At 40.4% G+C, this 24,266-nt stretch overlaps 2 protein-coding genes across 2 annotated transcripts; both read left to right on the top strand.

The window, feature by feature from the left end:
* Positions 1-8,540: 8,540 nt before the first annotated feature.
* Positions 8,541-16,992, top strand: cdc25b (cell division cycle 25B). Its single transcript, XM_055057373.1, is given in 16 exon segments — positions 8,541-8,972; positions 8,975-9,095; positions 9,195-9,277; positions 9,461-9,509; positions 11,645-11,686; positions 12,663-12,696; positions 13,208-13,342; positions 13,663-13,782; positions 13,878-14,012; positions 14,091-14,168; positions 14,256-14,444; positions 14,932-15,036; positions 15,120-15,182; positions 15,277-15,375; positions 15,462-15,707; positions 15,900-16,992. Coding segments are annotated over 16 exon segments (1,725 nt in total). The 5' UTR covers positions 8,541-8,887; the 3' UTR covers positions 16,041-16,992.
* A 3,951-nt stretch (positions 16,993-20,943) lies between these two features.
* Positions 20,944-23,872, top strand: ap5s1 (adaptor related protein complex 5 subunit sigma 1). The gene is made up of 3 exons (XM_055057223.1): positions 20,944-21,336; positions 22,310-22,601; positions 23,235-23,872. Exons 1-3 carry the CDS (start codon positions 20,972-20,974, stop codon positions 23,361-23,363), a joined length of 786 nt encoding a protein of 261 aa, XP_054913198.1. The 5' UTR covers positions 20,944-20,971; the 3' UTR covers positions 23,364-23,872.
* Positions 23,873-24,266: the final 394 nt, after the last annotated feature.

The following is a 24,266-nucleotide window of genomic DNA, read 5'->3' as shown; positions in this document are numbered from 1 at the left end:
CAACATCAAAATAGACTCTGTATGTTTTTGTTTCAGCTAAAGGGTTGCAATGATCTCACGTTTAATTTTATTCAGTTTTGCTTTGTTTTCAACTTTTATTATAATATACATGATATGTAATAGTAATTTTGCATTTATATATATATATATATATATATATATAGATTCACTCCTGTTTTTTTTCCTGTACCTCTTACTTGTTCTGTGTGTTTTAACAAACTTGGATTCTATATGAGGTTTTGAGACACATTGCTAAATATCTGAACCAACTTTAGCAACGTCAAAGAATTTCTATTGTGTTTGGAGCGAAAATCCAATGTTTTGACCAGAAAAGGGGATTTCTAGAAGCTTTGAGTGCCCCTGTGTGGAATAGAGATAAATTATAACCAAGGTATTCAAGAGATGGCGTGACCGTAAACGGGCCGATCAGTGCTCAAAAGTTTTTCTGTGTGGCTGAATATGAGCAATGGTTCAAAATTGGACTATTTATTCCAGTATATTCTCTGCATTCATTTACTTTGCGGCGCTTTTCTATCGGGCAAAAGTTTGAGTCGCACGCAGAAATCTTTTATTCTGTGAATGGAGCCAATCGAGGCCACTGCAAGCTAGCTGCTAATAGTCCCTTGTTAGCTAGCTTTTTTCTTTTTCTTTTTTTTTCTATCAAGGATAAATTTATCACTACTTGGCTGGATGAAGTTCATACATTTTGATACCATTTTGGCTGGGAAACTCCTGTTTCAGTCCATATTCCAACATTCTGAACAGTGGAACACGCCTGGTTCATCCACAGATACAAACACGCTCTCACTTTCCAGCACTGTTGTTGATTAGTGAAATAGCTGAAACACAATCTTTAAGAAAAAAAAAAAAGAAGGTCATATTCCCATGTTTTGAAGAGTGTTTTTCCTGTCTAACTTTCATTGTCTCGTCCTCCAGTGTCCACAGAGTGAACAGGGTGAAGTCAGTCTGAGCATGTGTGCTGGACAGCCTGGCTTTGGTCTCATCGAGGACAGAAATTCTGAGCAACGAGATCTGAATCACCCTGGATTAGGTCCAGGTTCAGATTCGCATTGTGGATGCGCAAGGTTGCGATTTTGTAGTATGGAGCAAAAATGATATTTATGTGGAAGGGAATGGAGACCTTTCCAAACGACACAGATTCATTGAATTGCTTCTCGCTCGGCCACTATATTAAGAGTCTTTCATAAAGAACACGAATCATTCCAAGACATACGCATACATTTATAAATGTCAATTTGTTGCCATTTTATCCATTTTTTTCATTGAAAGAAGACGCGCAGTAAAGCCGGACTGCCAGTAGGTGGCAGCATGTTGTAACTCAATGCATTCCACTTTTAGCTCGAATAGATCTGGGAGTCTGGGAGACAGACGCAGTGGCTATTGACACATTAAATCAATACGCATGGTCTTAAAGTTGCAGTTTCAATCTGAGAAGCATAAGTATCATAATAAATTGCTCAAATGTGGAGAGCTGACAATGATGACAATCTGACGCATGGTTCACAGAGCCGAGAAAGTTGCATCGATCAAACCTAAAACGATGGCCAATCCGGCATAAAACGTACGTTTTCTCGTTGTTCTGGAAGGTTTCTGGAGTAAATAAAGTCACAGAGACGTCCTCTTTGAGGTTTCAGATCTCAGTGGTGTAGCCTCTCACAGCATGCTCCAGCTTTGTGAGGCCGACCACGGTCACGTCCGTGCGGCACTCTGCATCTACAAACGTTTAGTTGTCAAAAGTTAGGTTCAGAAAATGTATTCAAAACACAAACAAACTGTGAGTTTCTATTACTACATAGTTACTTGATCATGCTCTGAAATAGCACCATGGGTCTGGATAAACAATGTTCTTCTTTGTGTTCTTGCATCGTAAGTAGACTCCCAGATCTATTCGAGCTAAAAGTGGAATGCATTGAGTTACAGCATGCTGCCACCTGCTGGCGGTCCGGCTTTACTGCGCGTCTTCTTTCAATGAAAAAAATGAATAAAATGGCAACAAACTTACATTTATAAAACAGAACAACAGAATGTGTCAGAACATAAACATAATTTAGTCTCAATTCATGACTAGAAAGAAATTAATTTAATCGGTGGTTTGATATCATAATAATAATAATAATAATAAAAATAATAATAACTACTACTACTACTACTAATAATAATAATTATTATTATTATTATTATTATTATTATAGTATTAATAATAATAATAAAAAATTATTATTATTAATAATATAATAATAATAATAATAATAATAATTATTATTATTATTATTAATTATTAATAATAATTAATTATTATTATTAGTTATTATTATTATAGTGTTTGCCTGGTGTGTTTTATGATACATTCCTGTGTGTGATATTTCGTCCACAAGGGGGCAGTGTTGGAAAAATAAATAGTAATTTTTCTTACTACCCTGGACTTTCAACTTGATCAAATTAACTAAACAGTCATGATTTTAGACTGTGGTAAAACAAAACAAAACAAAAAAAAGACACTCTGGACAATAACAATCTGAAAAAGCTGGGTTTAAACAGTTGACCTGTTTACAGCTATGCCTCAAAACATTTTGTTTTCCTTTTGTTTTAGTTGTTTTGAGGGTTTTTTGTACTAGAAATTAAGAAGAAAATGCTCCTGCGGGGCCTCGGGACCCCCAGCAGGACCCCCATCGTCCATTGAAACTCTGCCTCTTCCAGTTCTCCCTCTTTCAACCAGCTGCTCTTCATCAGAAAATGTCCTAAAAGTAGTAAATATATGTTCAGTTTGTCTCAAATCCACACTCGGTAGTTTAAAAAAAAAGAAGCCATGGTAAGATACATGAAGAGAGGTGCTGTGCTGAAAAATGTATATAGTGTGCAAAAGTGGACTTTTACACATTCAAAGTGTAAATAGATGAACATTGTACTGACTTATAGACTTGATAAAGAGTTCCAAAAACAAAATAAAATGGTAAATACATCCTATTACGTGTAACAAGTAAAAACTATTATCCACAAGTAACAAGCCCTGTTCCTTCAGAAATCCCTTTCTTCAGAAGAGGTCACTGGCTCACAAAAGGTTGAGAAACACGGAGCTGGATGAAACGGAACGATTTGGATTTTCTTGTGTTTCTCTTGAGGAACACAAGAACCTTTATTCTTTTTAAATTTGTAAATTCATACGTTCTTGTTTTGTCATCGTTATTATTGTCAATTTGTCTGTGTTGCTTATTGTTTTGTCTTGGTCATCCTTCAGTTTTCCAGTTACAATTAAGAATCTCAATAAAAATCTATCAAACCAACTTTGTGGAGATTTTTTTCTACTTTTGGAAACAGTACAAGTAACAGCAGTTTTCATTATGATTAGCTCCAGAGTCTTATGTGATTTCATCAGGAGGGCTAATAACTACACAACTCACAATTTCGAACCAGTTTGAATAATAATAATAATCAATATAAATTACAACAACATGCAATTTCCCTTCAATAAAGTATTTTTGGATCAACTTGTTCTGATTGGAGGAATCTAAAATGAACCCTCTCGGGCCCAAATTCTTGTTTCAAAAATCCACTGAGAAATTAAAAACCTCACGTCACTAACAACCCCAAAAAATACATATTCAATGCAATGAAGATTGCTTTTTAACTTTTGACTGCAAGCATTTTGTTCTTCATATTTAGTAGAAAAAGATATTAAGTCCACCAAGGCGGCTTTTAGAAATAATAACAGGTTCCCGCCGGTGATAGCGATCAGAGCCTGAGTCTCCAGCAATCAGCATAGATAAAGAACTGCTTATGTAAGGCTGTAAACCACTGAGCGGGCTCCCAGTTTGAATCACCAACCAACACATTAGCACCAACACGCCAGGCCCTACCCCGCAGCTGTAAACCTACCGCCAGGTGAGACTGAAACGGTTCCTCTAGAGATTAGATTGTGCTCACGTGTTTGAAACTGTGACCCCTTTCCACAACAGAGACGGCAATGAAGACGATTGCGTCGCATTTTGATCTGTGTTTTATTGCGTTGTACAAGAAAGACTCAGAAACTGGAAGATTGCTTTCATTCTCTTTCAAAAGTGACATTAATTTTGTGACGCAGTCTTCATGGAAAAAAGACAAAATGCTCATTTTCCTTTGTTCCTCCACTGCGTCTTTTATAAAGCACAAAACACCTTTTCAAGATTCCTCATTTTCACTCCATAAACATTAACCTCCTCTAACCCCGACTGCTTTTAACTGACCCCCAACAAAACTCCGGCCTCCATTCGTCTTCGTCCGCTGCTTGTCTTTTGTCTCTTCTTCTGCAGCATTCCTCTGTCTGCCTCATCCATGGGCAGATGTTTGGTCCTTCTTCTTTTTTTGTTTCTTTTATTTTTTCTTTTAAATGTGTTCCTGGCTAAGTCCCAGAGTTGCATATTCATGAAAAGCACCTCTGCTGTTAGCCCAACTGTCGCCTGGTGAAAACCAGCACCTTGTCCTTAGGCTTTGTGCAGAGCAGAGAAATGACAGGATTCTTCAGATTCTGTTGAGGTTTTAGGCGACTGCATCTGATTTTACCCAATTGCTAATGTTTGGCGCTCAATTGTGAAGAAAGCTACTCCATGAAACCAACAGGAAATTGTGTGTGCTGTTAATGACCCAATTCCTGTCTGGTGCTATGACACATTCCCGGCAAAAAAAAAAAAGAAATAAAAAATAGAAAACGTCTTAAACATTCGTCTTACTCCTCCAACTTTAACTGCTCAACATCTGGAAGAGCGGCCAACACGAACTGAATGGCTTTGTTCACGTCCTCCGTTACCATCGTTAAAACTACAACAATAAGAGGACTTTAATTCCAAAACATCGTTCACAATCCCAAACGGATTAGTAAAGGGAGAGGAATTGCGTAGGTAGGCAATAGTCAGGCTAGCCTGACTGCTAACCTGTCCTAGAATGCTAATCACATAACAAAAAAAGGTGGATTACATGTTGGTCTTGTAATGAGTTAGTTTTATAATCCATCGTAATATGGAAAAACAAAAGCTTGAGTTCGAGTTTAAGACCAATCAGTAAAGTTTGATATTTCTAGAGGGAAAATCAAAGTCCAGCTAAATGTCTTTGTTTTTGCAACTTGGGTGTATCTTAGGTCCAAGGCTAAAACCAACCAAAAAAACCCCTAAAAGGCACATGTAGGAATGTTTTGTTGAAAATAATCTGCATACACGTGTCAAATGGGCCTTTTCTTCTGAGACTTTAAATAGGAAGGTTACCAGAAACAGATTTCTGTCTTGACGTTTTTCTTGCGCTTCGTGCTTCAGTTCAGACTGGGAGCTCTGGAAACAAACCTCTGCTTGAAAAGCAGCAGCAGTTCCTGTGTAATCATGACAGAAACCCTGTGCGGCTCCAGAGTGGTGGAGCCAGAAACGTTCTCACGCCAACCTCTCTGTAAATCCACAACACGCGTCTGCGTACGGGTTAAACAGACAAGATCCAACGTGTCACAACAGACGTTTTCCTCCACTGCTAAACTGCTTGCGACTGACTTCCATTTGCTGCAAACAACTTAAAAAAAGAGAAAAAAGTAAAGTTAAGGCTATAAAATAACAGAATGAACTCACAGAAGTAAGAATCTGTCATGTGAAGAGACTATTATGTCATTTGTGTTTCTACTGTCAACTGAGAAAAACTGAAATAGTTTTGCTCTTACCAGTTTGCTACTACGGCTACAAACGTTCAGCAAGTTTGACTTGTATTACAAGTCAACAGGATGAGGCATCTAGAAGTCTACTAGATTCACATTTTAGCTCGTAGAACGTCTGGACAAAAGTGTCAATGGTTGCTGAGGACAGTTAAGAGTTTTTGAACTGGCATGGGAAAATACTGAACTAGTTAGAGCAAATGTCTTGGTGTGGCTACATACTAACACACAAAAATAAAGATAGAGGAATTGAATGTTTACTCAAGCGGCTTGCCAAACTGCCCCATGCATTCTGCCATTGGCACGGTGTCGAGCCTTTGGAGATCGACTGTGGCGCCTCTGATTTCCTCGCATGCGACGATCAGGAGCTTTGTAATGTAGTTGCTGTCTTGCTGTCAATGTTAACGCTGCTGCTGCACCAACAGGTTTCCACGTAAGCTGAGCGCTAACGGTCCTTCGAGTGGCCAATCGGGACCTCCTTGACAGTTTGTTCTTTCAGAGTTGACCAGTGGATTGTTTCAAGAGGCAATGCAACCCTTAATAAAAATGCTTTCTGTAAAGAAACATCTCAGATGTGTCGGGATCAGGGACAGACTTAAAAGTTGCCAAACACAAACCCCAGAGGCCTAGTGTTGGAGAAACCTGCTCTCATGGGGTTTATTGGCGCTTCATGTTTATACCTAAAAGTCAGATTTCCCAGGCTTAATGTGAGAATGTACTTGAGCCAGATAATACCGCTCCACTCCCTGCAGTCTCAAAGTTAATTACTGCTGTAAACTTCAGCGATTGAATCAAGTCCTGCAGGAATGATTCAGAAACTTCTGAAATCCTTTCACACGATAAAAGCTCTGCTGACAACTGATGTTACAAAACAAATGGTAGTTCTAACACATGAAGGCATTTGAAATAAAAAAAATATATATACATATGGGAAACAGCAACAGTAAAACTGCCGGTTAGGTAGCATAACATAATGACTTTCTGATAGACGACGTAAATCTAGCAAGTAAAACAAGCTGAATTCATTTGCTGGGAAGTTCTGCTGATTAAAGCAATAAATCTCTCATTTCATTGTTCGACCTGTTTGTGCAGGAACTCTTTTCATTTCCGACTGCTCCACATAGTCTCCTGCTTGACTCAGCTGTGTATCCAACAGCATAACCTCACACCGCAGATTAAAATGAGCTGAGACTGAAAAACACACGATCCTGTTATTCAGCTTCGTCCACAACTCTGATGAGCTTTTGTGTCATCAGAAAGCCTCACCACACCGTGATGTCTTTCACTTTACGCTTCCTGGTAAATATTCTTAAACTGCAAAAATAACTCCAAACAATGCCCTTCATGGTGCATATGTGTCTGGGCGACATTTTGTTGATTCTTGCTTCAAAGTGAAAGATTTTGTCAGGAGACCCACTGAGGAGGTTGTAATAATACTGCATTGCATTCATGCATCTATCCATTGTCAATCTCCACTTGTCCTTGCAGGTTCCTGTCTGCGCCAGTCATTGGCTGGGAGATGGAAATATAACATCGCTCCAGTTTGGAGGAGGTTACCTTCTCACTCTCCACCTCTTGTTTCCTCTTTTTCGCATGTAGGATGTGGAGCCCCATGCTCTTACTTTGACATGGACCTTTATTAAACTTTATTCACACCTACCAAGCCAATAACATGTTGAAGAAGGAGTGCTCTACCTTTCAGCCAGACGCTGGCAGGATTTATTGGTATTACTAATTCAAACAGCGATGGATTAAGGTGCTATGTTTGGAATCTTGCGCGTCGTCTCTTTCAGAATTGTAAATGCACTGTAGAGGCCCAAATGAGGAACTTAACTTTCGGAGAAAGATTTTATGGTGTTACTCATGTCAACCGTAGAAGAGAAGCTGCAGAATCACATCTAAGAGCTCCCCACAAACCTCAGCCGAAATTATGTTATTTGAACTAATAACCTCTGTCTGGTTTTGTTGGTTGGACAGCGCACATACTCTGGTTGAACTGGTTACACGTGAGCGCTTCTGTAAATCACTTCTACGATTTTCTGATCTTTGGGCAAACATAGTGTCCATCTGAAACCCTATTTCTACAGCTGTAGTAATAAAGGGCAGCTGAAGCAACACTGGGTGCACAAATAAAATAATTTACCTGATAAACGCGAAAAAGAAATAGAGCTGAATAGTTCATTTAAAAAAGGCTTTATCCTGGAATGATATAACCTTATTTTGCTGAATTAGCAAAGACTAAACTGCGTGGTATGGCAGGATTGTGGAACAGAAGTGCTCAGGCATATTTATGGAACTGGAATGGTGGCAAACTATTTTGTCTTTGTGCTAGGGGCCATTTAGGACTCAGACAATGAAGTCACAATACACTAGAGGTTTTCTTTGCCGGCAAGCTCTGAGTGCACACTGGCATTTTCCTTATACTTTACTGTGCTTGATGACTGTAACTATTAAAATACACTAACAGTGTCTTTCAGTAGATGATGCAAAATGTCCATCTTTTTCTATGCAACTTTACAATAGAAACAGAATCACTCCATTTAAAAAATACACACATTCTTGCTTGTGTGTGTCAGCAAGTTATAACTTAAAAAAAAAGATTCTTCAAAGAAAGTTTAGTCAAATAATTTTTATATACCATCACTTTTCATTTTCATTTCCACAAGATTCTAACAAAAGTTTCACATGACAACATAAAAAAACAAAACAAAAAAAAAACATAAGCATTGCGTTACATCCTTATCCGGTAAGAAAACAACAGGAAAGAGGCGTTTTGGGCTCCAATTGGCTAGCTGGATGTTACAGCGTTTCTGATTGGATGAAACTTTGCCGCTTCTGGAGTTCTATTTTGAACATAAATACGAGCAGCCACAGGCTCCCTCAGAGACGAGGGGCTGCCAGAGAGATAACGCTGTGTCGTTCGGCTCTCTGGCATAGGTAGTAATTATGTGGCTCTAGATATTTTTTTTACAAGGCCGAATGAACGTTTTTGTCTACGCGGAGCCACCGGGTCACCTTCCTCCGGTGTTTCGGAGACGCATTTTTGGAAATGTGTTCTTAAATTCACGCTAGCTGGCTGGTTAGCTTCCGGGATAGCGTGGGCTCAGGAGTGTCTTACTCATTGGCATCGTCCGGCCTCAAAGCTCAGGCTAAATCTACCCCCAAACTGCTGTCTCTGGGGTTTATCTGGAGTAAGAGGCAGGGAAGATGGAGCCCCGTTTCGGCAGTGCTAGCCCGCAAAGCGGCGCTTTCAAAAGCAGGCCCGCTGGGATCCCGGGCTTTCCTCGCTTCACCTCCCCGACGTCAGCGCAAGGAGTTCGCACTGCAGGAATCTGTTCTCCCCCGGTCCATCGGCCGTATTGTCTCCCGTCACCAATTTGGCTCTGGACATGAACAACTTAGGCGGCCTTGGAAGGTACCATTTATTATTATTTTTTCTATATAGTCACAAAATCGTTAGTAAAAAGTTTGCAGCATATAGACGTATCTTTGTTTGACTCCCTCACTCTCTCAGCCAATCTGATACCCCGAAAAGGAGAAAGCATCCCCCCCTGGAGAAGGTTCCTTCTTTCGCCTCAGACGTCTCATCTGATGCTGGTGAGCTCAAAATGAACCTATTGTTGTTTTTTTTATTGCTATTATTAGATCTTATGCCTCGGGGTCTCGTGTTAATTCATTGCTGCTAATTTCATTCCCACACTTCATGGACAGCAGCTCTGTTTATGTTGCTTTTTTTTTTTTTGAGTCTTTTGAATAAATTTGAGATTCCCATCTTCCCAGGCCTTGGCTTGGATCTTCCTAGTCCTGTGGATGGGGAAGTGGAAGACACGTGAGTTTCTTTTTTATTTATTTTTTTTTCTTTTCTTTCCTCCTGTCTGTTCTAATCAGTGGTTTCTTTCTACCCCCTCCCACCTCTCTAACCCCCATGCTTCTCTAACCATGTGCTTGGGTTCAGCTTGACCAAGCTTCATTTTTAATTTATAGGATTTATTGTTCCTCTAATCTGACAGTCGCGTCAGCACAGCAACTTTATTTTCAGAGACTCAACCACCCAGAAATCATAATCACCTAATTTTTCTTTCTCTCCTTGACTGGGTTTGTCTTCCAGAAAACAAAATGTATAAAAACGGAGTGTCTTTTTTTTTTTCTTTGTTTATAGATGATCAAAACACTGTCTTGAGTAGAAATAACTTTTTTTTCTTTTTTCCTCAGCAGTAGTACTTTGGAAGATTTTCATCAACTCAAACATCATGTCTATTTTTATTATTATTTTTCAAATCTTAATTCAATTCTTGTGTTAATCCTAAGTATTTTTTTATTGATTTTTTTATTTTTTTTTTCAACCAGAGAAGCTGATTTAAAAAAAACAAAAACATTTGAATCTTCTGTAGGTAGACAAAACGTCCTGACAGTGGTCAACTCTTAACTCTTGGTGAGACATTGTTTGGCAAAAAGCCATATCTGGACTGTATTAACGCTGCGTAAACCCAAACACGGCCCTCTGCGACGCGTCTCTGCTTCATTGTTATCTTGAGCAGTTGGCTGATCTTGGGTGGCCTCCTGACTCAGCTTGAGACATCTGCTGCTCTCTGATGGAAGTTCTTCGCAGCGGCTAAGAGGCCGGGTGCTAAAGGCCTCATTGACCCCCTTTCCCAGCTGTTGGGTTGCTAGGAAACCTCCAGGATCGGGGAGGAGGACGTTCTCTGCTCTTATGTTAGACGAGGGGTGTACAAAGTGTGACGTTGAAAGGATTTTGTTTGCCCTCTGACCTCAGGACAAGAATGAGTTAAAAAAATGAAACTTTGGCCCACAGAATAAACGATTAAAGTGGCAGTATGTAAACTTGTTTTCCCACCATTAGTGCATTTAGCAGCACATTCAGGAGGATGATTGGCAGTGCCAAGACCCGCCTCCTGACTCTGATTGGTTGCTTTGACTGAACTGTGCATTTTTACAGAATGCAATAGTAGCACTAATTTTTGAAATTTTCTTCACACCATGCCATCACAACAAGGTGACAGTTTTAATAAAATTGAAACGTGGAAAAAAACCCAGTTGGATGAGGCAAATCTTTAAGGCAACATTTTAAGTCCTTCTTTATGTTGTGGATATTTTATAAACTACTCAACAGTTCCTTTAAACAAACACTAAAAAGCCACCAGTTTAGAGTTGCCTTTGAACCATAATACCAGTGAGTAACACATCTGATGTTTATTGGTGGATTTTGATAATGGCTCTTGACAAAATATGTATGGTTCTTGTTTTTCAAATTGGTGGCTGCATGGTCTGTTTTTTTTGTTTGTTTTTTCTTCATATTACTGTTTTAGTGCGTTTCAAAAAAATAGATTTAATGATATACAGATGTTAAAAAATTTAATATCTAGAATAACATTTTTTATTAACTTTTGTGGCCTGCCATTAATGTAGTTTCTGCAGTTTTGGCTGCGATGAAGTCGGCTTGAGCACCGCTGTGTTGGTGAGATGACGCCCAGGGGTTTTGATACCCTGGTGTTTCAATAAGTGAACGAAAGGAAAGGGAGTGTTTTTTTTTTGTGTGTGTGTGTGTGTGTGTGTGTGCTATAGAAATGAGGGTGACCTCCATAGAACAACTGCTTTCCAGTCCTCTAGAGCTGGATGAATGGGACACGCTCCCCCCATCAGCTAACAAAGAACTCCTCCAGCTACGGGCTGGCAGCTGCTAGATTAGCTGATCTCTGCATCGCTTCTCCTGCTCCCCCCCCATCCACCCAAACCCTCTCCTCTCTCTAAGCTGCACTCTTGGCTCTCTGCTCGTTTAGCATACAGGTGGGCATTACTCCAACACAAAGCACCACCTCTTACCTCTTTGATTCACTCAAGGGCTTCTGATCGGCGGCCACCAATCCAGAGGCAGGATTTCCTCTTTAATTGCGGCGGAACGTCTCGTCGAACTCCTGACACGTTTTCTCTTTTGTGTTGTTGCAGATTTGAAAAAGCCATTCAGCAGTCACGGCGAGTTGTCAACGAGTAAGTTTTTGTTTGTTTTTCAGTCATGAAGTCTGTTGCTGTTTGTTGCGATTTTGAAGCTCAGATTTAACCTCCTTCACGAAATAAAATTATAAATAACATATTTTAAAGAAGTGTTTTTTCTTTGTTATTTTCATATCACTTTTGTTGTTTTTATATAGTCATATCAGCAGAATAAAGACAATTTTACCACTTTTAAAAATGTTTTAATGGCAGGTAAGAAAAGAATTATAGAGATCTCTAGACTCGACCAGCTCAATCCCTTGGCACGATTATTTCAAAGTTCGGCTGCATAAAATAAGTTGTAGCTTTTGTGCTAAAAGTTTAAATACTACCTCATCTTTAAAACTGGTGTCAAAGTAGTCATTCAGAAGATGTCCAACAATACTAATTTTATTTTTCATGTAGTACCTATTACAACTGTACTCTTTTATTAAGATTGTACTGTTTTTATTTACTGGAATAAATAAGCTTGACTTCAGAGTCCAAATAATTTGAAGCTGTAAGATTTTTCCAAATTAAATCTTTAAAAACCAAAAACAGAATTTTTTTCTTCCCCATCCAGCCCTAATAACAACAAATAAACCAGAAACTGGGAAAGTAATCTAAAGTATGAACCAAAAACTATGAAACAGAAACAACAGAAACTGTTAATAAAATTATGTCTCTAAACAAAATCCCTTCAAAAAAAATATTGAGAATGGAAATGGAGCTAATTAAAATTTATTCATGCTAAATGACTGGTAGTTTAAATGACTGGTAGTTTATTGCAAAAGCCTTGGTCACTCATAACAAAGTCTTAGGATTTTTCAGGCTTGCCTCCTTGTAGAATTGTGTCAATGAAGTAGCTGTTCACAGAACATTTGGAGCGAAATGGAGTATTTACATGTAAAAGTCCAGAATTTTGTGGTAGGAAATTGCTGACTAAATATAATCTGTATTAATTCAAATTCCATTTTTTGCCTTTATTTTATAGGAAGATGCCAATTAGAAGAATCAACTCATTGCCAGTAAGTTTTTTTCATTACTGTGTATTTTGACTAATTTCTCTTGCATTGCTTTTAAATGAAATACCAATATATAAATCAGCTTTGATTTTAATTGATTTATAGAAGATAAAATGAAAACATACCAATGAAGGAGAAAAAAGGGACATTATTATGTAAAACTGGCAGCATGTTCATTTTTATGGAGGGGGTTGACGCGCTGCAACATGTCCATAGAAACTACTTAATCAAGCACTTTGATGATAAAAGCATCAAAGTATGAACAGAAGTCCTGTTGCGATGACTTCCTGAAGGCGGAGTTTCAGAAAGAACAGGAGCTTCTTAAAGAGACTGTCACACTTTCATAGAGTTAAATCAGGAAGTCCAAATTGTCATATTTGATATGTATAGCATTTTTATAAAAACTGAAGGTAACATAGTTACTCGGTTGTGCTATAAAGCGGCTCTCTGGGCATAATGCTGCCCATTTAAGTGGGATTTCCATCAATGGTTGGCTAACTGGTTCCCATTTCAGCCCCAGCTCCTGGGCTTCAGTCCGGCTCTGAAAGGACAGGAGACGGATTCCAATCGCTACGGAGTATTTGGCCAACAGCCTCAACAAATGAAGCCCTCCGTCTCTCAGTTTGACAACAAGGAGAACATGCCAGAGGTCAGTGGGTCATTCTCCCTCCACAGCATCTAGAAATACTGTTACCACGGCAATGGCATTGCATCTTTCAGGTTAAGTTTGACTCCATTTCATTTAGAATCTCCGAAGTCATTGTTTAAATCTTCTCTGCTTCAAGTGGATTAATGTGGATAAAGACAATAATACCCAGGCTATTAGCTGAAACTCATGGATATCGCTGTGAATAGAACTCACTTCTCTTTTACAGACGTTGTTGGTAGATATTCCTCACATTTAAAATGTATAATTCTTTTCTCTCCTCGTTTTTTTTTTTTTTTTTTCTTTTTTCTTTATACACTTAGGAGTTCTTTGAATTCAAGAAACCATCCAAGCCCGCGTCTCGGTGTCGCGGGCGCTCCTTCAATGGAGGACATTTAAAGGACGCCTTCGCCGCCCGTCCCAGCTCCGCTCCGGCTCTCATGGTGAGAAAACCTGTGAAGAATCCGTCCACGTTCGTTCTGGAGGCCGTGACCTAGCTTTCAGAAAGGAACGAGTGTTTTTTGTTTCCTGTTTGCAGCTCTCTTCACCTCCGCCAGTCCAGCAGCTTGAATACGATTCAAGCCCCGTCTTCCTGAGGCGCTCCTCCCTGACCTCCTCTCTGAACGACGACGAAGACGATGGCTTTCTGGACGTAATAGATGACAACATGGCAGTAAGATGCCGTACAAACGTTGAAATAAATAAATAAATAAATAAAATGGAAAATGATTTCATCAAGGGTTTCTTGCAGGATGATTCTGGGATGCCAACAGGAATGGTGAGCTTGCTCACTGCGCCACTTATGGCTGACAATACAGGAGAGGACTCTGTAAGTTATTAAAATATGCACCAGTGTCAACAAAGAGATGTGAAATGAAGAAGTTTTTTTTTTTAGAAATGATCCGTTTCTCCGTAGCCCATCGTCCGGTGTCGGCCACGCAACTTGTTCCGCTCGCCCTCCATGCCCAGCCCAGTGTCCCGCCCCGCCGTGAAGCGTCCCGACTGCCCTGCAGACGAAAACACTCCTGTGAGGGTGAAGAGGCGGCGGAGCGTCACAGGAACACCTCTCGCCAAGCTGGACCAAAGTCCAGAATCTCCAAGAATGGTGAGTTTCTGAGCCTAAAGGGGAAGAAACGTAAACCATTAAGAACTTTCCAAGTTTTTCAGTCCTATAAAATTATCTTAGCAAATGCTATGACGTCGCCGCGTATGCTGTGGGGCTGTTAAACAAGGTCTTGACTTCCAGCTAATTAGTTTTGCGAATCCTCCATTTTCCTCGCAGGAATTTTTGTAGTTCAGTTCTGCCGAAGTTGCAAGTGGACAAGTGAAAATATTTGGTTCAGCGTGTATTGGTCCACAGCATCAGAGCCTCTTCATTCTTACTAATTTGCTGAGTCTGCACATCGTCCAGTGACTCTTAATTTGCTGAAGAGTCTCAATCAGAGCTTTTCTCTAATTGCCATGGAAACTCAGACCTACAATGTTCTGACTGTACACAGTAAACATCTTGGCCTGCCGACTCGTTAGGCATTTACAACACGCATCCTTACTTCCGCAACTTCCTCCTCAACACTTTTCCATTCCGCTTCCAGAGTTGTTCGCTGCTCCAACGGTCCAAGTCCTTCTGTCACACAGAGATCGAGAAGCTTCTGGACAAGTCGGTCGGTTCCAATGAGCTGATCGGAGACTTCACTAAGGTTAGAGGGACTGAAACCCTTCTCTCTGGTTGTTTAAAGAAGGAAACAACTTTTCCAGTCCAATTGCGTTTTGTCTTTTTAAGCCTTTCGTTCTTCCAACGGTGGATGGAAAACATCAAGACCTCAAGTACATTACCTCAGAAATGGTGAGTACTCATCCTGTACTACGTCCGTCCATGAACTCGTTGCATGGATGGATTTTGTTTTCATAACTTTATTGGGCGTTCTATCGACTTGTAGATGGTGGCGGCTCTCACTGGCCAGTTTGATCACCTCGTAGATCAGGTCATCGTCATAGACTGCCGCTACCCCTACGAGTTTGAAGGTGGACACATCAAAGTAAGTCTTCGGTTTTAACTTTATGAGGTAGAAACATATATAAAGATGATTACTTTGCATTCTGAGCGATCTCTGTTCCGTCTCAGGGAGCTTTGAACCTCCACCAGGAAGACCAAGTGGAGGATTTCCTCCTCAAGACCCCCATCGTCCCCTCCTCCCCAGAGAAGCGTGTTGTCATCGTCTTCCACTGCGAGTTCTCGTCGGAGCGCGGCCCTCGAATGTGCCGCTTTGTCAGGGAACGGGACCGCGCCGTCAACATGTATCCCAATCTCCACTACCCCGAACTTTACATCCTCAAGGGCGGATACAAAGAGTTCTTCCCTGTTTTCCAGGTAGTTCAGCTACAGATTCCCTTTATTCTGATGACATGGAGTTCTAGGCCAAAACATTTTCTTAGTATTTGCATGTTCCTGTAGTCTCAAATGAATGTATTTAAAATGAAGGCCTAACAATATTCTTCATCAAAAAAAAAAAAAAAAAGTGTGGTGTGTGTTTGTCTAAATGTGTGTTCTTCTTCCGTCCAGACCCAGTGCGAGCCCCAGTCCTACCGGCCGATGCACCATGAAGACTTCAAGGACGACCTGAGGAAGTTCCGCCTGAAAAGTCGCACCTGGGCCGGAGAGCGCAGCAAGCGGGACATGTACTGCCGACTGAAGAAATGGTGATGACCACCTCCTCCCCAACCTGCCTCCCCGTGCAAATGGACTCAGCAGGACCTCCCCATGCAGCCCACTGCCTCAGCCCACCCACTAGAAAGGCCTTTTTGGATAACACCAACAGAAAGGGGATTTTTTTTGTTGTTCTTTTATTTCCCCCTCTTTTTTTATTTTTTAATTTTAACAAATCCCCCAAGTTTTGTTTACATATTTATGCTACATTTCCTGATGGGGAAATGACTTGAAAGGAAAGAAGCGTCCTCTTCACAGAATGCTGACGTTCTGCAAAGCGACTGTGTTTTAAGAAAACCACTTGGACCTATTGCTCATGTTTACCTGTTTGTTTTTCTTTTTAGATGTACATATAGACAAATTTGATTTATCTGGAAGCACAAATCAGTGACATTGCAATAATACAATTGAACCAAATGATAAATCACGTCTTTTGTTATTTTCCCTGTCATTTTAAGCACTTAATTTTAACACCATGAGGTGCTTTTTTTTCGCCTACTCCTTTGTAATGTATATTGTTTTTATGACTTCGCCCCAATATTTTTTTTCTTCATCATTGTACTATCTTGTCCAGGATTTCCAAAAATGCTAATTGGATTTTGTAACGGCATGCAAAAAAAGATGAAGTCAGATATTTTCTCTCCTTCCTGACCGATTGCAATACTTGTTCGTTTTTCTCAGTGAAAATACCAAAGCAAACCAAACTACCTGTTAACTGCACTGTTCAAGTTTTTTCTTATGCTGCAGGTCGGCAAGAGTGAAAAGATCTTTGATTTGTATCTTTTTTTTTTTTTTTTTTTCTTTTTCCCTTTGCTGTGACGACTTAATTTTCAAAGATAAAATGGTCTTGCCCCGTTTCTGAACCTGTGTGAGTGTCAGTAGGATGGCTTCAGTATTTTGGTGCAGGCTTGTGGTGGAGCTGCTGAAATAAAGATCCTATATGAATTCAGACGGGTTGAATTGAAGCCTTTCTGTCAAATGTGGAACCAGGACTTGATATTCACAAACCCTGGTTAGGTCACATGAATTCTTGGATATGTTTTTTTCTTTTTTCCCCATCAATACGTCTTATTTTTGCAGATAGACAATTCCATCCCCCCACCCCCCTTTTTTTTAAGCAATTCATTTGAAGGTAATTATAATTATTATTTTTTTATTCCCCAACACACTCCTGCTCAGTTTGGGATTTTCCCAGTTGAATTTCAATATGGCCAATCAGCTAACAGAAGAAGTCATGAATAATAATGCGTTTAATACTTTTGTCTTGTTCCCTGGCAAGGGAAATGAACGAAGCGGTTCAGTCCATGCAGGGTTTTTTTTAATTATTATTAGGTCAGACCATGTTGGCCAGGCTTCAAAACATTGAATTGACTCCCAGCTGCCTTACTTCTGCAGTGGAGACTAGCAGGCAATTTCTTCTCAGCTTGTTCATTACATCAAATTAGCAAACCACATAAGTCACCAGCTAAATTTCGACGTTAAACAGATTCCACGCCTCCAGACATCAATAGTGTCTCAATACCCGAGGGTCCAAAAACCCCTGAACATATTGTAGTGTAGAACATGGGGCTGGTTTTTGCCAGGTTAAATCCACACATGAGGTTAGAAATTTATGTAGGCTTAAAACTAAGAAAAGGAAAAACACCCCTAGAGTTGCTCTCACCTAGGGGCTCTGGATAGGTAGCCATCTTGTCTTCTCTGCAGACACATTTCATACCCAATAGTTGCCATTTTGTGGCTTTTTCCTTCCAAATTTGTACAAATAACACTCAAAGAATTGTGAATAAGCATCTTGGTTATGGGAAGAAATTGTCTTTGAAAGCCAAATATTTGGGTTACACCCAATAGCCATCCATTTATTTATATTTTGAGGCCAACCTTCTCGCTAGCTAGCTCTGGAGCTAGTTCTTTGGGATATATATATATATATATATATATATATATATATATATAGAGAGAGAGAGACATATATATATATAAGGAGTGTATGTAAACGTCTGATCACTGATGTAAATAATAGGTTTGTGAATTATTTTTAATATTAGTGACTGCTTCCCACAGAGCTAAAAGCTTTCATGATTCAGAAAGTTTGAGGAAAGTGTTTCACTGACAGAAACTAAAATCTTTCTATAGGATAAAAACATCTGCAAGCCTCAGTTCAGATTCGAATTTCGCTTGGTTTTTTTTTTCCACCGCAAATCCAGACGGCTCCATAAACCTGCGGAGTGAGCCTTCGGTACGCAGAGGTTCTTGCTGCCATGTTTGAACTCTATGTGCAGCACATCTGCTCTTTTGTTTGCTCCTCTCCTCAGCTTGGCGGGGCCTGCTGGTCTTCCTGCAGCACAGAGCTGCTCTTATTGTTTTTCAAATTCTCCCTCCAGCAGCCAGCGTAGGGGGTGGCCTCTTTGCGTCAGCACGTGTCTGCTCCCTCTGCCAACACACACACACTCTCACACACACATTCCTTTCTTTGGAGGCGGAGCCCTGGCTGCATGACGGGCCTTGACAAGAGTTTAACAGCTCTCTGGAAAAGACACAGAGCAAATATTCAGAGCTGCTGCATGTTATCGGAAACGTGACCTGACCTACGCACAGCAAATACACCCAAATCTGTCAAAGTATTTTTGGCCCACTTTTTATCTCAGTACACCTGAAATGAGACAAAAACGTCTCAGCTTGTTTTAAGTCAATCATTTGAAAAACATACTTATTTCATCTTTAACAGGATGAATGTCATAAATCAAATAATTTGCCAGTGAATGAGTATTTTTCATCAACATTAACATTATTATTGTCTTAGAACAAGTTACCTGTCACTTTAATTGTACTGAGATATTTGCCCTAGAAACTACATCCAAATATTCAAGATGCCTCAGATTTTTTTTATTTCCAGTGGATATCTCGTGTAAATGTTTGAATCTTACAGGAAATCATTACAAGAAAAAATATCAAAACACAGAAAAATAAATCGACCCAATGAAGAAAATAAGTCTTTAAAGACACATTAAATTAGTAGATGAAAATCCTTTGAGCTCAGTGGAGGATTATTACTTTGAAATCAATTGGTTTCAGCAAATTCTGATCAATTCTGGCTTTTTTTTAAAGGGAACGCCCGTACAGTTTTGTACAGTCATCCACACCTGCAATGCCATCATGGATTTATTTAAAGGAAATGTTAATAAAATATTTTTTTGACATTAGCATAAAATCAACATGCACATTTGTCATGGAAATGCAGCTTATGGCCCGACGTCTGTCCTGAAATGAGTTTGAATCAGATGCAATGTGTTGCTTCTTGGGACGTATCAGCCTACTTCAAGTTGTCACAAAGGTTCTATTCAATTGGTTCTGTATGTTGACATCTATCTAAAATAATGGCGTTAGTCTTTTTTTCTTTTCGTCAAAAGATTACTTGGGTGATTATTTTTGGAAGGTGATGATATACATGTACACAGAAGCTGTCCTTTGCATTTACTTCCACAGAAAAGCTGAAATGATACAAGGCTGAACCCAGCACCAAAAACCTCCAACCTTGCTGCGACCTGCAGCCACCAGGTTGCGGAGGCGTTGACAGTAAACTGACAAACCAGCCAGTGAATCAATCAGCCTTGCAACCCCGCAAGCAAAGCAAAGCATGCAGCCCGTGCACGGGTGTGGCCCGTGGGCGTGAAGGAATGAACTTTGCTTCTGAGGGTTTCTCAGGAACCGATGCTTTCTGCACACCGTCACATGCTCAGGATGTTTTTATTCCCCCTTGTGAAGAATGCACACAGCAGGCCAAAAAATAAATAAATAAAATCGTCAGTCGTCCGCCTGTCATGCTGTTTTGAAGCTTCCTCTGTTTCAAACAGGCGCTCTTCGTCCCCATTGGTCCGTGGAACTGGCCCTTCCCTTCGCCACATCCTGTTCTTCTTACTCAGCTGGTATGTCTCATCACATAGAAATGTGACTCACTGTTCAAAACAACAAAACTGGTTGAGGTTTTTTTTTCTTGTGGGCAGCCAGACACGAGCCGCTGTGCAGCTCTCACGCTCGTTGCGAGTCGATGAGACGCTGGACTGAGAAGCGGATCGGGTCAAACAGCTGCAGCGGGGTCAGGCAGAGCGACTTGGCTTCACGTTCACATCCAAAGGTCCCAGAAAGATTTGGTTAACTATCAGCTGTAGTGACTGTCTTTTAGCTGAGGGAAAATTACCCATAAGGTGTCAGAGATGCTCTTCACCCACGCATGTTCTGTTTCATGCAACACGACGATGTGGCTTCTTAAGAGCGTCCTTTGTGACTGAAGCCCTAATGCTGGTTTGCCAAACCCATGTTTGCGTTTTTTTTCTCCCAAACCATGTAAGGAACACAACAAACAAGAAGGTCGTTGCATTGCTTCAAAGTCACATGACCCTACTTTTGTAACATGGAAAAAGTCATTTTTTAAGACAAGACATTTCAATTGAATCCTTGAATTGAATTCAAGCTTTGACCTGTTCCAGTCTGGGTGCTGACTGACCAAGACGCCCCAGGAGCCCAACGTCCGCAATTAAATGGTTTGTCAGGAAATAAGATGAGAAGACGTCCACAATGGAGAAATGAATGTGTTCTTTTTTGCTGACACAGCAGCTTAACCTCTAACACACACACACACACACACACACACACACACACACACACACACACACACACACACACACACACACACACACACACACACACACACACACACTCTCTCTCTCTGAAGAAGCAGCAGCTGCTTGACAACCAGTTGGCTCTGCTTGTCTTCTGGTGACACTCAGCCTGAAACCTCCTTCAGACTTTCTTACATTTTAGATCTTCTTCTGAGTAACATGTAGAAAATTAAAAAATAGTTTATATAGACATAAATATAGAAATGTTTTACTGTATGTGCATATGTACAATTTTAATCCGTTTAATCAAGAATGGACAAAACTAGAAACAAAAAAAATCTCGAGCGCCCTCTGCTGGTGAAAACGTCGCATTGCAGCAACCCGGTTCAAGTTGATCACCTGACCAACCCGGAAGTAAAGATCCCGAGGACGCAGAGTGGCTCTTTAAATGGTTCCTGGAGTCCGAGCGGCGCGTCAGAGGTTTTTGAAAGGCGTTTCGGAGAAATGGTGCGGTGCTTCCTGATCCACACCGTGGGCCCGGTCGGCGCTCTGTCCGCCGGGGAGAGCCGGGTGCTTTTCTCCCGGCTCTTCGGTCCAGACGAGGCGGTTCTGTCCAAACCAGGAGGCGAGGAGGAGAGGAGGCTCCTGCAGAGGGAGAAGGTTTCTGTGGTGGCCAGGTGAGGGGGCTGCGAGTTGTTATCAATTACTGTATTAATCCCGGACAGGAGCGACACCGGAAGCGGAGCGGTGAGAGCGCGGGACTGTGGTAACAAACTCACATGTCACATCCGGCTCCGTCATCCTTACATGGGTCCTTTAATGATTCGCCAACATTTAAACATGTTCAAATAATTCTGATTTTTTTTTTCTGTTCATTAAATGCATCAAACACCAAATCTATGCAAAGGAGTGACGGATTGGAATAAAAAACTTATGACGTAATTTAAATGTCATTAATGTATTACAAAGGAAGATACAGAAATCTTTTCTTGAAAATACAATCCTCACATATTTGTCTCACTTCTTATGTTTGAGCGATTGCATTTTTAGACGGATTCGCTGTGTTTCCTCGAGGTCAAGCTCCGGGCTTTGACTAGGTCATGCCAGGACTTTGTCGGTCTTGGGTGATTTTACTGGGATGTTTTTAGGTCATTGTTCCAGTTTGGCTTCAGCTTTGATTTTTTTAAATTTTCTATACTGATGTTCTCACATTTTTCTCAGTTGCCCTCTGATCTCTGATACATGGTCTAATCTACGCTTAAATGAACTCAAATTTCCTCACCTAACATACAATTAATGCAGTGTAACAACTATTTCACTTGCAAGTATCTCTTGCTATGGAAAGATGAACAAGATATTCTTCAAGTCCTCAGCATTTTGTCCTAAATACTGAAATGTGGACTTGGCAAAAAAATAAAATAAATAAATAAATAAAATTGGACTGCAAGGCACTGGTTAGCCAGTAGGGGGCAGTGTTTAGGGTCCAATGATCCCCAGGTACTGTAGACGCACATACAAGAAAAAGCTTTTTTTGCAGTTTGTTAAAGTTTGTAAAGAAAAGCATGAAGAGAAACATTTATTTTGCTATTTTGAGCCACAATTTGAAACGAACAACGTCTAACTAACTGTGGTGCTGTTTTACCCGCCAAGGCAGGTCCAAAGTGCCGTCTCCCTGTCGCGGGAGGCCAGCGGCCGGCAGCTGGTGGACGCGGTGCCGGGCGACGAGGCCCTGGTCCTGCAGGACGCAGACAGCGGGGTGGTGCGTCTGAGAGCGGGCGACCCTTTCTCTGAGGAAGTGAGCGTCCTGTGGCTGGGGGTCCAGAGCCTGGGCTTCACGCTGGTCTGTGAGCCTCATGACAACCTGCTGCTGGCTGAGGGCGTCTTAAGAAACCTGAGCAGGCTCTGTCTGGACAATCTGCACATGCTGGGGCAAGGCAGCGAGGTGAGCAGGAGGCATTACTAACCAAATGATAAAGACTATTTGGTCCTTTTCATAAACTAATAACCGATTTATCCACCGATTAAACTTCCTCTTTAAAGATCACCGATCTTTAAAAATGCTCACTCACCAATTCCAGCAGAAAATCTTTTTTTGTTTTTGCCTGTAAAATGGCTAAATATAGTCGCTCAACTGGCAGCAGTGGGGCTGATTTCCAGATGTCTGATCAACCAGAAAGAAGGGACTCGGTGTGAATTTTGTTTTTAAATACATAAATAAGTTCATTTTACTCAAACTTCAGTAAACTACTTCATTCAAATGTTGAAAGAACAGTGGAAAAATTGAGGGTTTTGACAGAAAACCTCTTTTTGTTTTTGTTTCTGAGATCTGCCACTCAGCGTCGAGATGAAGCTTAAATAGATTTCTGACCATAAAGAAAATCTTATCTTCACTGGGACGTCTGGTGGCGGCGGCAGCATCATGCTGTGGGAATGTTTGACAGTAACAGATACTAAAAATGTTAGTTACTTTTTCAGAAAGATAAATAAATTCTTCTCCTGTAAAGAAAAAAAAAAAGACCCCAACAAACTTCCTCTCTATCAGCAAATTGTCACCGTAGCAACCGTTCTCCTCCAGGTCCTGCTGAAGAGCAGCCGGATCGACGTTCTCCTCAGCCGCCTGCTTCCTCACGGCCAGCTCCTCTTCCTCAACCACCGCTTCGCTCAGAGCCTGGAGAAGGAGGCGGCGTCTTCCATGGCCAAATGAGGCGAACGCCGACAGCTAGCATCGCCTCCGCCTTGCAGCTGGAGCTCAAGGTGCCAAGACTTAGTACCGGGGTTCACTTTTGGTAACATGTGTGAGTTTGAGAAGTGCTTGCAAAATTCAAGAGCGGCAAAGTTTTTAAAAAAATGGCGGCATCTTAAGTGCAGCTGAATGAAAACTCTCTGCCATTAATCAAATTGTCATGATGTGGCCAGTAGGGGGAGCTGGTTTCCTGCTTCCTACTGAGAGACAAGAAGAAAATTGACCTGTTGGTGTGTTTGAGTTATGTAATAATAATAATAATAATAATAATAATAATAATAATAATAAGTAAAGGTGTTGAGCATACTGTACTAGAATCAGTACAGAACAGATAATGTGCTGCTTGAGTATTTGTTGACCTGAAACTGTTGGTCTGGAAAAGGCAACTTTACAAATCAGACATTCTTTCTGTGTAAGTGTAAATAATCTCATTTTCTTGTATCTAAAATAAAATCTTGTATTTGCTGTAATGCTTGTTTTGAGTGTTTGTTTGTACTCCAGAAAACCAGAGGGAATCATCAAAAATACATCAAACCATTTTCTTTATTTGGTTTTAACCACAGGCAATAAATATGACTGTAGAAGCAGTGATATGAAGAAATGTCCTAAGTCAACTATCTCCAGAATTGTGAAACAACTTGTCGATGCTGATGGAGCATTTAGAGATCAATCAGAGAAACACCATCATTTTAATTTACACATATTGTAATAATTTTATGTTGAAAATTATATTTGAAAAAATGAATATTTATCCTGAATTAACTAGTAACATTGTAGTAAAAAAAATACATTTAAAAAGTCATTTTTTAATATGCCAGAATTTGCACATATTTTCTCTGAAGACATTTTAAAATACACATTACC

Source organism: Poeciliopsis prolifica, unplaced genomic scaffold, assembly GCF_027474105.1.
Source record: "Poeciliopsis prolifica strain line A6 unplaced genomic scaffold, Auburn_PproV2 SCAFFOLD047, whole genome shotgun sequence".
NCBI classification, from domain to species: Eukaryota; Metazoa; Chordata; class Actinopteri; order Cyprinodontiformes; family Poeciliidae; genus Poeciliopsis; species Poeciliopsis prolifica.
The sequence above is the reverse complement of the archived record's forward strand: the minus strand, read 5'-3'. Positions and strand labels throughout refer to the sequence as shown.